Source organism: Syngnathoides biaculeatus, chromosome 7, assembly GCF_019802595.1.
Source record: "Syngnathoides biaculeatus isolate LvHL_M chromosome 7, ASM1980259v1, whole genome shotgun sequence".
NCBI classification, from domain to species: domain Eukaryota; kingdom Metazoa; phylum Chordata; class Actinopteri; order Syngnathiformes; family Syngnathidae; genus Syngnathoides; species Syngnathoides biaculeatus.
This window is the reverse complement of record NC_084646.1, coordinates 29,074,172-29,087,649: the sequence shown is the minus strand read 5'-3', so window position 1 is coordinate 29,087,649 and position 13,478 is coordinate 29,074,172. Positions and strand designations below refer to the sequence as shown.

The window sequence follows — 13,478 nt, the reverse complement described above, 5'->3', positions numbered from 1 at the left end:
GGCATTTCAAATTCAAAACCTGGTGGCACTTATTTACTTCCATAGAGCTCTCCCCCCCACCAGCCACCGGTCTCTGGGCACCCCTGAAGTAGTTACTTCGCCTGGCATGGGTCCTCCTGAGTACGCTACATACACAAGTCATTTGGAATATTTGATCGGGTTCCTCGTCCTCATCGGTGCGTCTGTTGGGGTGTCTGTTGTCAGTTAGAAGTGATCCGCATATCGTCTAATATGGCTCAAAGCGATAAGGTAATATGGTCCAGGTCACTTCACTTGCTTCTGATATGTTCTCTTCTTTAAAAAACAGCTTCAGTCCCAGAAGGGGTGTCAGAAAAATTGAAAATCTCTCTTGTTCATCTGCCATAGCAGGTGGCACAGTGTGTTGTCAACTGCAACTGTCCCAGTGTGACATCTGCAAATGACGTTGCAGGCAATATGCCTGCCACTGGTATGTCGAGTGAAACTTCTGCAACTTTGTGCATTAATGACACGGTCTCTGCTCATATTTTTTTCATATGGACATTGAAGTGAATACTAGTTTATGTAGTTTTCATAACAATATGTATTTTTAAATGTTATGTATGTGTCTCTGCATATACATACATCCAGCTCTATTTGAATAATCAATGTAATTGAAGACACATGGAAAACATACAGTAGCACAACTTATTGACACATGTTCTGATACTTAAGCTAACAATAGTGGATATGTCTGGATTCAAACAAAATAATTTAATTGTGTATCAGATCCAGGTGTATTTACCTGGAAATAAAAGCTGTAAAGTTGACCTCTTTTTTCATTGTCACATTTTGAAGTCTAACATAAATAACATCCATCCATCTATTTTCTTATCCACTTATCCTCACAAGGGTCGCGGGGAGTGGTGGAGCCTATCCCAGTTGTCAACAGGCAGGAGGCAGGGTACACACTGAACTGGTTGGCAGCCAATCGCAAAGCACATAGAGACAAACAGCCGCACTCACAATCACATCAAGGGGCAAGTCAGAGTGTCCAATTAATACTGTATGCTTTTGAGATGTGAGAGGAAACCGGAGTGCCCTGAGAAAACCCATGCAGGCATGGGGAGAACATGCAAACTCCACACAGGGAGGGCTGGGATGGAAACCGGATTCTCAGATCTGTGAGGCCAACGCTTTCTAGCTGATCCACCGTGCCTCCACCTAAATAACAAGTCTCGAGCAAAAAAATAATAATAAAGGAATTCAACTGGCTGTTCCTATAGAGCTCGTCCACGAGATGTCACAGTTTGCACGGCGCCATATTGCAGGTTAAACCTAGCTGCTCGGCAGTGCTGGAGTCGTTGAACTGGAGCAGATTTTTAAAATTGCCCGAGACCTGTTGTGCTGCTGGTTGCCACGAGAGACAAAATAGTTCTTCAAAGAGATCATTCTATGGAATACCAGCTGAAAAGACCGGAAAAGATTGATGGATTAAACAGGATGTATGGCGCCCAACAAAATACACACAAATGTGTAGCGATCATATCATTTCAGGTAGGAATTATTCTTGTCAATCTCAAATAACCAAGGAGTATTTATAATGCCAGGTTGAAACATTTAAGAACAATGCATATTTAAAAAAAATAAAAATGTCTGTTGCAGATAGGTTTACGGAGATTAACGTGTGGCCACAATACGCTTGTGTACGGAGGAGACGACTCCCTGTCCTAAATGTTTTTTTTCCGGTCATAGTTAATGAATGCGAGTTTGTGTGAAACCAGGGGTCATTTGTTTCAACATTGGTATTTGGATTGAAAAAAATCTGAGTGGGTTCATCATTATGTGGGATTTATTCACGATTGAAAACAGATCCAGCAACAAAGTATTTGTATGGGTCCAGACTTTTATACACTTTCAAACTCTTCAGTGTAAATCTTAATGACTTATTCACCAGATACATGTGTATATCCAGTTGTCCAAGACAAGCGAATTAACAGTCCAATTTCTTATTGGCGAAAATCTGGACTTCATCATTAATTATGGGTCCTCTATTCCAAGTGTCTCTCATTTTTCCATGTACCTTAGTTTATTATCACCTTCTAAATGTTTAACAGTTTAACTCTACTCCCCAAGAGGGTTTGCGTCAAGAAGTAAAAACTGTGCCAAACAAATAAGATGTCACGCTGGGACAAGCCGAAAGAAACTTACTTTAAATGTTTATCGGTATCGGACAAAACTTTGCGCGTCGTGCTATAAGATATATTTTCAGTTTGTCTCAACGGGATTAACTTGCAACAATGCTTTGTTTTACATGGCAACATGGCGATGTCACGTGATTTTATGATGTAGGTGCACAAGCTCTATACTTTTGGAGGATAGTCTTACTAAAGGTACTACACACATACACACAAAACGGTGTCAGTAATGTGTTGCACAGTCAGTCAGTCATAAAGAATGGTTCATGTAGATTTATTTACCTTGAGTTTTTATCAATGAACTGCACAAGCCTGGAACAGGTTTATCATCATGACATCTGTGACCTTTCAATCTTTGACACCCTAGTCATTTTGATTTATTTTGGCAATGTGTACCCAAATAAGCAGATAATTTCAGGTGAAGAATGGATGGTTCTTTGAAAACAACATACAGTGAAGAAAATAAGTATTTTAATATCCTGCTATATTGCAAGTTCTCCCACTTAGAAATCATGGAGGGGTCTGAAATTTTCATCGTAGGTGCACGCCCACTATGAGAGAGATAATCTAAAAAGAAAACTGCAGAAATCACAAAGTATGATTTATTTTTGTGATACAGCTGCAAATAAGTATTTAAACACATGTCTGTCAGGTAGAATTCTGACCCTCAAAGACCTGTTAGTCCGCCTTTAAAAGTCCACCTCCACTCCATGTATTTATCCTGAATCAGATGCACCTGTGTGAGGTCGTTAGCTGCATAAAAACATCTCTTCACACCATACAATCAGTAAGACTCAAACTTGTAAAATGGCCAGACCAAAGATCCGTCCAAAGACACCAGAAACACAATTGTACAACTCCACACGGCTGGAAAGGGCTACAGAGAAATTACCAAGCAGCTTGGTGAAAAAAGGTCCACTGTTGGAGCAAACATTAGAAATGGAAGATGCGAAACATGACTCAATTGGAGTTGAGTCCCATGTAAGATTTCACCACGTGGGGTATCAATGATCCTTAGAAAGGTGAGGAATCAGCCCACGACTACACAATAGGACTTGGTCAATGACCTGAAAAGAGCTGGAACCACCATTTCCAAGGTGACTGTGGGTAATAGACTAAGACGTCATGGTTTGAAATCATGCATAGCACGCAAGTTTCCCCTGCTTAAACCAGCACATGTCAAGGCCCGTCTTAAGTTTGCCAATGACCATTTGGATGATACAGAGGAGTTATGGAAGAAAAATTTGTAGTCAGATGAGACCAAAATTGAACTTTTTTGGTTATAATTCCACTAACCATGTTTGGAGGAAGATGAATGATGAGTTCTATCCTAAGAACACCATCCCTACTGTGAAACATGGGGGTGGAAGCATCATGCATTGGGGGTGTTTTTCTGCACATGGGACAGGACAACTGCACTGTATGAAGGAGAGGATGACCGCGGCCATCCATTCTGAGATTTTGGGGAACAACCTCTTTCCCTCAGTCAGAGTATCGAAGATGGGTCATGGCTGGGTCTTTCAACATGACAGTAACCCGAAGCACACAGCCAGGAAAACCAAGGAGTGGCTCCGTAAAAAGCATATCAAGGTTCTGGTGTGGCTTAGCCAGTCTCCAGACCTAAACCCAATAGAAAATCTTTGGAGGGAGCTGAAACTCCGTGTTTCTCAGCGACAGCCCAGAAACGTGTTTGATCAAGAGAAGATCTGTGTGGAGGAGTGGGCCAAAATCCCTCCTGCAGTGTGTGCAAACCTGGCAAACAACTTCAGGAAATGTTTGACTTGTGTAATTGCAAACAAAGGCTACTGTACAAAATATTAACATTGGTGTTCTCAGGTGTTCAAATAGCTATTTTGCTGCCTTTACTTTGAATATCTGAAAGCCACTGCACATCACATCTCACATCATAATACAATGTTAATGCCAAGGGGTAATCTCTCTTCCCGCATTTTTTTTATTTATTATTTTCATTATTTTTTATTTTTTTTAATGTAGAGGCTATTCATATGGAGCAACACAGACTTATATCTGGCAATAGTCCAATGCAAACTCCTTCCTCTCCACATTTCATACCACTAAGTACTGGCTGAGAGCCAGGGAGCTTGGGCAGCCGGTCAAACTGCATTGAATATACATCCACAAACAATGGTAACCATGTTAACACGAAGAGCTGTGTCTAGAGTAATTGACAAGTGTTCCCTTGAAAACCAAATATACTTTGCAACATTTGTTTGATCCTCTGTAGCATTTTAAATGAACATTTTACAGCAAGTACCTTACCTTGGGTGACTTCTCATCTACAGTATTCAACATTCAGCAGAAAGCACACATTGGAGGGCAAGGATGGGTGAATTAAGAGGACTCAATGTTTACCTGTATTCATGTGTACCAGTGGCATATTATTCCAATGAGATGTTTCTTTTTGTAGCTAAGTGTGATCATTTCTGCTATGCTTTCCTGCTTTCCTGGTTTCCTTTTGTCCTTCTGAGCTCATCACGTTTATTGCAGTTACATTGTATGATTTTCCACAAATAAACAGGTCTCAGGTGTAATGCAGCCATATGGGGGCAAATGCAGCCCTATGGGGGCACAAAAAAGTGCAATCTGTAGGCCGGTCCCAAGCCAGAATAAACGCAGAGGGTTGCGTCAGGAAGGGTATCCGGCGTAAAAACTGTGCCAAACAAATATGAGCGTTTATCTAAAGAATCCCATACCGGATCGGTCGTGGCCCAGGTTAACAACGCCTGCCCCCGGCACTGCTAACTTGCAGGGCGTGGGTGGAAACTCAGCTACTGTGGGTCGAAGATAAAGAAGAGGAGGAAACCGGATCCATCATCAGAAGAAAAAGAGGAATGCACAGAGCCTACAACTGAGTGTAGGGACTTTGAATGTTGGGACTATGACAGGAAAAGCTCAGGAGTTGTTTGACATGATGATTAGGAGAAAGGTTGATATTCTGTGCATCCAAGAGAGGTGGTGGAAAGGTAGTAAGGCTAGAAGTTTAGGAGCAGGGTTTAAATTATTCTACCATGGAGTAGATGGGAAGAGAAATGGAGTGGGGGTTATTTTAAAGGAAGAGCTGGCTAAGAATGTTTTGGAGGTGAAAAGAGTATCAGATCAAGTGATGAGACAAAAATTTGAAATTGAGGGTGTTATGTATAATGTGGTTAGCGGCTATGCCCCACAGGTAGGATGTGAGCGAGAGTTGAAAGAGAAATTGTGGAAGGAACTAGATGAAGTAGTTCTGAGCATCCCAGACAGCGAGAGAGTTGTGATTGGTGCAGATTGTAATTGACATATTGGTAAAGGAAACAGGGGCAATGAAGAAGTGATGGGTAAGTACGGCATCCAGGAAAGGAACTTAGAGGAACAGATGTTGGTGGACTTTGCAAAAAGGATGGCGATGGCTGTAATGAACACCTTTTTCCAGAAGAGGGAGGAACATATAGTGACCGACAAGAGCGGAGGTAGAAGCACACAGGTGGTTTATATTTTGTGCAGACGATGTAATCTGAAGGAGGTTACTGACTGTAAAGTAGTGGTAGGGGAGAGTGTAGCTCGACAGCATAGGATGGTAGTGTGTAGGATGACTCTGGTGGTGGGTAGGAAGATTAAGAAGACAAAGGTAGAGCAGAGAACCATGTGGTGGAAGCTGAGAAAGGAAGAATGTTGTGCGGCCTTTCGGAAAGAGGTAAGACAGGCTCTCGATGGACAGCAGAAGCTCCCGGAAGACTGGACAACGACAGCCAAGGTAATCAGAGAGACAGGCAGGAGAGTACTTGGTGTGTCTTTTGGTAGGAAAGGGGAGAAGGAGACTTGGTGGTGGAACCCCAAAAGAGATGAGCGAAGAAGAAGTGGGATACTGAGAGGACTGAGGAGAGGCGAAAGGACTACATCAAGATGTGACGTAGGGCAAAGGTCGAGGTGGCAAACGCTAAACAAGAGGCATATGAAGACATGTACACCAGGTTGGACACGAAAGAAGGAGAAAAGGATCTCTACAGGTTGGCCAGACAGAGGGATAGAGATGGGAAGGATGTGCAGCAGGTAAGGGTGATTAAGGATAGAGATGGAAATGTGTTGACTGGTGCCAGTAGTGTGCTAAATAGATGGAAAGAATACTTTGAGAAGTTGATGAATGAAGAAAATGAGAGAGAATGAAGAGTTGAAGAGACAAGTGTGAAGGACCAGGAAGTGGCAATGATTACTAAGGGGGAAGTCAGAAAGGCACTACAAAGGATGAAAAATGGAAAGGCAGTTGGTCCTGATGACATACCGGTAGAGGTATGGAAGCAATTTGGAGAGATGGCTGTGGAGTTTTTGACCAACTTATTCAACAAAATACTAGCGGGCGAAAAGATGCCTGAAGAATGGAGGAAAAGTGTTCTTGTTCCCATTTTTAAGAACAAAGGGGATGTTCAGAGCTGTGGGAACTATAGAGGAATAAAGTTGATGAGCCACACAATGAAGTTATGGGAAAGAGTAGTGGAGGCTAGACTCAGGACAGAAGTAAGTATCTGCGAGCAACAGTCTGGTTTGATGCCTAGAAAGAGTACCACAGATGCATTATTTGCCATGAGGATGCTAGTGGAAAAGTACAGAGAAGGTCAGAGGAGCTACATTGTCTTTGTGGATCTAGAGAAAGCCTATGACAGAGTACCAAGAGAGGAACTGTGGTACTGCATGCGTTAGTCTGGTGTGGCAGAGAAGTATGTTAAAATAGTACAGGACATGTATGATGGCAGCAGAACAATGGTGAGGTCTGCCTTAGGTGTGACAGAGGAATTTAAGGTGGAGGTGGGACTGCATCAGGGATCAGCTCTGAGCCCCTTCCTGTTTGCAGTGGTAATGGAAAGGCTGACAGATGAGGGTAGACTGGAATCCCCTTGGACCATCATGTTCGCAGATGATATTGTGATATGCATTGAAAGCAGGGAGCATGCAGAGGAACAATTAGAAAGATGGAGACATGCACTGGAAAGGAGAAGAATGAAGATTAGCCGAAGTAAAACAGAATATATGTGCGTGAATGAGAAAAGTTGAGGGGGAATGAGTAAGGCTACAGGGAGAAGAGATCGCGAGGGTGGAGGATATCAAATATTTAGGGTCAACTATCCAGAACAATGGTGAGTGTGGTAAGGAAGTGAAGAAACGGGTCCAAGCAGGTTGGAACAGCTGGCGAAAGGTGTCTGGTGTGTTATGTGACAGAAGAGTGTCTGCTAGGATGAAGGGCAAAGTTTACAAAACAGTGGTGAGGCCGGCCATGATGTACGGATTAGAGACGGTGGCACTGAAGAAACAACAGGAAGCTGAACTGGAGGTGGCAGAAATGAAGATGTTGAGGTTCTCGCTCGGAGTGACCAGGTTGGATAGGATTAGAAATGAGCTCATTCGAGGGACGGCCAAAGCTGGATGTTTTGGAGACAAGATTCGAGAGAGCAGACTTCGATGGTTTGGACATGTTCAGAGGCGAGAGAGTGAGTATATTGGTAGAAGGATGCTGAGGATGGAGCTCCCAGGCAAAAGAGCGAGAGGAAGACCAAAGAGAAGGTTTATGGATGTGGTATGGGAAGACATGAGGGCAGTTAGGGTTAGAGAGGAAGATGCAGGAGATAGGCTAAGATGGCAAAAGATGACACGCTGTGGCGACCCCTAATGGGACAAGCCGAAAGGAAAAGAAGAAGAAACAGGTCTGAGATGTCTTCATCATATTTAATACATGTTTTATTCAAAATACCCCAAGGACAAGAATAGTAGACAGTCCACTTTTCACCCTCTTTTTTGCAGCCCTGTTCAAATCATTTTGTTTTGAGGTGGCTGTTTCATGCAAATGAGCCAGTGTTCACACTGTGGATTGTGTTAATGTGACTCCGGTTTTGGAAAATGAGTGAAAGGTGCACTCAAGAACCCATATTGACAGCTTTGACTGGATTGTTAATTTTCAGTCTGATTAGAAATATCGACAAAACATCAGTTTTATATACGTTTCCTTTAACTAGATGGTTAATAGCGATATGTCGACAAGGTTACCCATATAATCTCACACAAATACTGTAGGAAATCATCCTATTTACTACAAAACAGTACAGAAGAGATTATGCAGAAATATTTTTTATGTGATACAATAGTTTTTTTTTTTTTTTTTGCAAATATTAATGTCAATATTATTCTCAATCACAAATAGTAGCTTTCCTGTTATCCATCCATCCATCCATTTTCTTAGCCCCTTAGCCTATCCCAGCTCTCAAGGGGCAGGACGCAGGGGACACCCTGAATTGGTTGCCAGCAAATCGTACGCCACATTGAGACAGACAAGTCACACTAACAACACCTAGGGTGTCCAATTAATGTTGCATGTTTTTGGGATGTGGGAGGAAACCGGAGTGCCCGAAGAAAACCCACACAGTGCCCCTCACAGGAACCACCTCCCATGACTGTGGCTTGGCCATGCCCCTGACACACAGGCATGAGGTGAACATGCAACTCCTTACAGCGGGGCTGGGATTGAACCCAGGACCTCAGAACTGTGAGGCCAATGCTTTACAGCTGTTACACCGTGCCGCCTTCTTCTTAAACATTGTAATAAAAAAAAAGCACTAAGTTGAAAATGTATTAAATGAAAGCATAAAATCCAAATAGGTGTTTCTATTTACCTCCAAGTGTAGCTGACATTAGAAAGTGAGTACCATATTTCTTTATCAGGTTATCAGTGATCATCTGCGTGCTGGGTCTGCGGCCAAGGAGTCGAATATTCCTCATGAACTCTGATGTCAAAGGTAACGGAGAACGTGGGAAATCTCTTCTTTCTGATGCCAAATTGTTTACCTTCCATCTCCCGAACTCCCTGGATATAAAAAAGAAATCAAACCACAGTATTTATTAAAGTAAATCCATCAAAACATTTGGTACATAATTTAGTATTCGTGAGATTCAGTGGTTGGTGCAGAAAATGCCAGTCAGGCTGAATCCACCCAAAAATGTGAGAATTGGTGAATTGAATTCATAATTTAAGAACGTGTAGGTGTACACGTTTAGGTTCACATTCCCCATGTGCATCAGTGGAAGTGGAATAGAGTGAAGAAAATAAATATTTGTATAGCCTAACCCTATATTGCAAGTTCTCCCACTTAGAAATTATGGAAGGGTCTGAAATTTTCATCGTAGGTGCCTGTCACTGTGAGAGAGATAATCTTAAAAGAAAAATCCAAAAATCACAATGGATGATTTTTTTAACGATTTATTTGTGTGATACAGCTGCAAAAAGGAATTTGAACACCTGAGAAAAACGATATAAATATTTACGACTGTAGCCTTTGTTTGCAATTACAGAAGTCAAACGTTTCCTGTAGTTGTTCACCAGGTTTGCACACACTGCAGGAGGGATTTTGGCCCACTCCTCCACACAGATCTTCTCTAGATCAGACAGGTTTCTGGGCTGTCGCTGAGAAACATGGAGTTTCAGCTCCCTCCAAAGATTTTCTTTTGGGTTTAGGTCTAGAGACTGGCCACGCCATGCCAGAACCTTGATATGCTTTTCACGGAGCCACGCCTTGGTTTTCTTGGCTGTGTGCTTCAGGCCATTGTCATATTGAAAGACCCAGCCACGACCCATGTTCAATGCTTTGACTTAGGGAAAGAGGTTGTTCCCCAAAATCTCTCAATACATGGCCGCGGTTATCCTCGCCTTCATGCAGTGCAGTCGTCCTGTCCCATGTGCAGAAAACACACCCAAATTTTGATGCTACCACCCCATGCTTCACAGTAGGGATGGTGTTCTTGGGATGGAACTCATCATTCGTCTTCCTCCAAACACAGTGAGTGGAATTATGACCAACAAGTTGAATTTTGGTCTCATCTGGCCACAAAACTTTCTTCCATGACTCCTCTGTATCATCCAAATGGTTAATGGCAAACTTAAGACGGGTCTTGACATGTGCTGGTTTAAGCAGGGGAACCTTCTGTGACATGCATGATTTCAAACCATGACGTCTTAGTGTATTACCAACAGTCACCTTGGAAACTGTGGTCCCAGCTCTTTTCAGGTCATTGACCAACTCCTGTCATCTAGTCCTGGGATGATTCCTCACCTTTCTAAGGATCATTGAGACCCCACAAGGTGATATCTTGCATGGGGCTCGACTCCAATGGAGATTGACCGTCATGTTTAGGTTCTTCCATTTTCTAATGATTGCTCCAACAGTGGACCTTTTTTCACTCAGCTAATTGGCAATTTCTCTGTAGTCAGCCATGTACAAATATGTCTTGGGTGTCTTTGGACAGCTCTTAGGTCTTGGCCATGTTACAAGTTTGAGTCTTACTGTTTGTATGGGATGGACATGTGTCTTTATGCAGCTAACGACCTGACACAGGTGCATCTAATTCAGGATAATACATGGAGTGAAGGTGGACTTTTAAAGGCAGACTCACAGGTCTTTGAGGGTCAGAATTCTAGCTGATAGAGAGGTGTTCAAATATTAACATTGGTTTTCTCAAGTGTTTAAATACTTATTTGCAGCTGTATCACACAAATAAATCGTTAGAAAATCATACATTCTGATTTCTTGATTTTTCATTTTAGATTATCTCTCCCACAGTGGACATGCATTCACGGTGAAAATTTCAGACCCCTCCATGATTTCTGAGAGAACTTGCAATATCGTAGGGTGTTCAAATACTCATTTTCTTCACTGTATGTTTGAGTGAAATTCTTACTCTCATGTTCTCTACTCAAACACTCATTCACAATTGTTAATGCTGTCGCTCCTGTTAAAACGACCCTTCTGAGGTGACCTAAGCAAAGCAAATACAAGTATAAATTTGTATAACATATTTCATACATAAGACAACTCAATACGCTTTACAAGAAAAATAAAAATATAACATTTGAAAAAGAAAGTGCAATTAAAATAGCTTTTCGTGCATGAAGTATCACTGAAAATCGGAAGTGCTCTAAAATGCATGATAAAAAAGAACAGTTTTAATCTGGATTATAAAACGTGAATATTTGGGGCTGATCTTTCCTCTGTTGGCAATTTATTCCATTCCATTTTTTTTCCAGCAGCAACAGCAGCAGCAATGCTGCCGATCTCAGATCCCTACTGTGTTTGTATTACATTAGGATTTCTTTCATGTCTTTAGACCTAACCCATTTCATGATTTCTAGACCAGTGGCAGAACTTTAAAATCTATTCTAAAGCTGACTGGAAGCCAATGTAAAGACTTTAGAATTGGAGTTATAGCTCTGATCTCTTTGTTCTGGTCAGAACCGAACTGTGTTATTCTGAATGAGTTTAATGTTTAATAGTCTTTTTGGGGAGTCCAGTCAGAAGACCATTACAATAGTAAAGTCTACTTGAGATAAAAGCATGGATGAGCTTTTCCTGGTCTGATTGAACCAAGCAAGCCTTCACTCTAGATATGCTCTTCAAAAAGGCAGCTTTAGTAATTGCTATTATATGACTGTTGAAGGCCAGGTCGGAATCCATCAGAACACTATGGTTGCGGATTTGGTATTTGCTTTGCAAAGATAGTGAGTCCAGGTATTTATAAACAACAATCTTTTTTTATTTATTACCAAAAAACAATCGTGTCAGTTTTGCTGTGGTTTAGTTGAAGGAAATGTTGGCTCATCCAGTTATTTATCTGCTTTAGACAGTGACACAACACCTCACTTGAACTGTAGTCATCTGGAGACACTGTTACATACAACTATGTGTGCATAGCTATGACAGTCAAAACCCACAGTTATGGAAAATCTGACCCATGGGTAGCATATACAGGCTGAACAGGAGGGGTTCAAGAACTGACCCTTGAGGGAACCAGTTGCTATCATTGCCATTTTTTGAGATTGAGGTTACAAAGTAGCTCCTTTCCTCCAGGTAGGACCTGGACCATTTTAGGACTGTTCCATTTATTCCTACCCACGTTTCCAACCTGTTTTGCAGTATATTGTGATCGACTTAATCAAAAGTCGGACTGAGATCCAACAAGACCAAAATTTACACTCTTCCTGAGTCAGTATTCAATCGGATATTATTTAGCCCTTTGATAGGAGCTGAATCTGTGCTGTGATGAGTTCAGAAAATTTATTAAAATTTGTCAAAAAAGTCAATTTAAATTCAGGAAATTGCTGAGTTAATTAAAAATAACTTCATCAACTCTCTTGGCTTTGAAAGTCAGTTCACGATGGATCTACAGCTTGCTAACACGGAAGCATCCAGTAGTCTGTTTTTTTTAGAACAGCACATACTTCAAGAGCTCAAGGAAAATTCACCAAATTGATGTGAACTATATATTATTTGTTGCAAATCAGATAGCACTGATTTCACAATAGTTTTGAAAAAGAATCAGGATCAGAATCGGAATCACTTTTATTGGCCAAGTGTGTAACAACACACAAGGAATTTGTCTCCGGCAGTCGGTGCCGCCCTGGTACTACATTCAGAACAAAGAAAACAAACTAACAAGATCAAAGAACGAGACATTCAGTTAACAGGAACAATTCATTATAAGAGTCACAGATGTGCAAGATGCAACGTCTTCTTCATTTAGAACAGTTAAGATTGTGTCAATGCCGTTCATTATCTGTCCGATAGGATTGAGTCAAGACAGCCGTTGAACAGTTTTCTATACAGTTTTTTGGTCCACTGGATCAAACTCTGACATGGTAATATAGCTTTCCCTGGGTGGCTTCCTATGTCGTATCATTGTGTCATTTTGTTGATTTGTGCTGGTATTTAACCTGATGGATAGTATTTTATTAACTAGAGTAACGGGCAAGCTCATTGTGTTTATCAACTGTTTCAAATTCTGGAACTACCTGATTCAGGGTGATTCTGACCTTGTCAACAACAGCAAACAGAAGAGCGAGTATTGTTGAGGTTCTTACTCATGATTTCAGAAAAGTGTTGCTATCTAGGCCTGACTAACTCCTGGTTAAAATTACATGGACACTGTAAACGTCATGATCAATTTGGAATTGTGTTCTGCATTCCTACACTTGGATTTTGAGCTCTTGACCATCATTGTGCTCCTCCACAGTGTTTGAGCTGACCTCAAGATGCTCTAAGTTTTAACAGGAGTAACACCATTTATGATATTTGAGATTTTTTAGGTGAAACTGTCCAAAAGTTTACCAACTGTCTCAGTACAGTGGCTCCTCTACAAACAAATGGCTCAAGTAATGAAAAAACTCAGGTTATTAAATGTCCATCGGAAAAATATTGTCTAAAGTTGTGAAGGAAAATTCAGGACATGAAAGAAAAAAAATAGGCACGTGATTCTCCAGCCCCCAAATTTCACCGAACGTAAACATCCTGTATT

General features: G+C 41.4%; 1 protein-coding gene across 1 annotated transcript in view; it reads right to left on the bottom strand.

The window, feature by feature from the left end:
• Nucleotides 1-13,478, bottom strand: part of brinp3a.2 (bone morphogenetic protein/retinoic acid inducible neural-specific 3a, tandem duplicate 2) — an 80,063-nt gene that overhangs the window by 28,509 nt on the left and 38,076 nt on the right. The window contains exon 3 of the mRNA XM_061825688.1: nt 8,810-9,000. Within this exon, the coding sequence (XP_061681672.1) occupies nt 8,810-9,000 (191 nt within the window). The remainder of the gene's footprint in view (nt 1-8,809; nt 9,001-13,478) is intronic.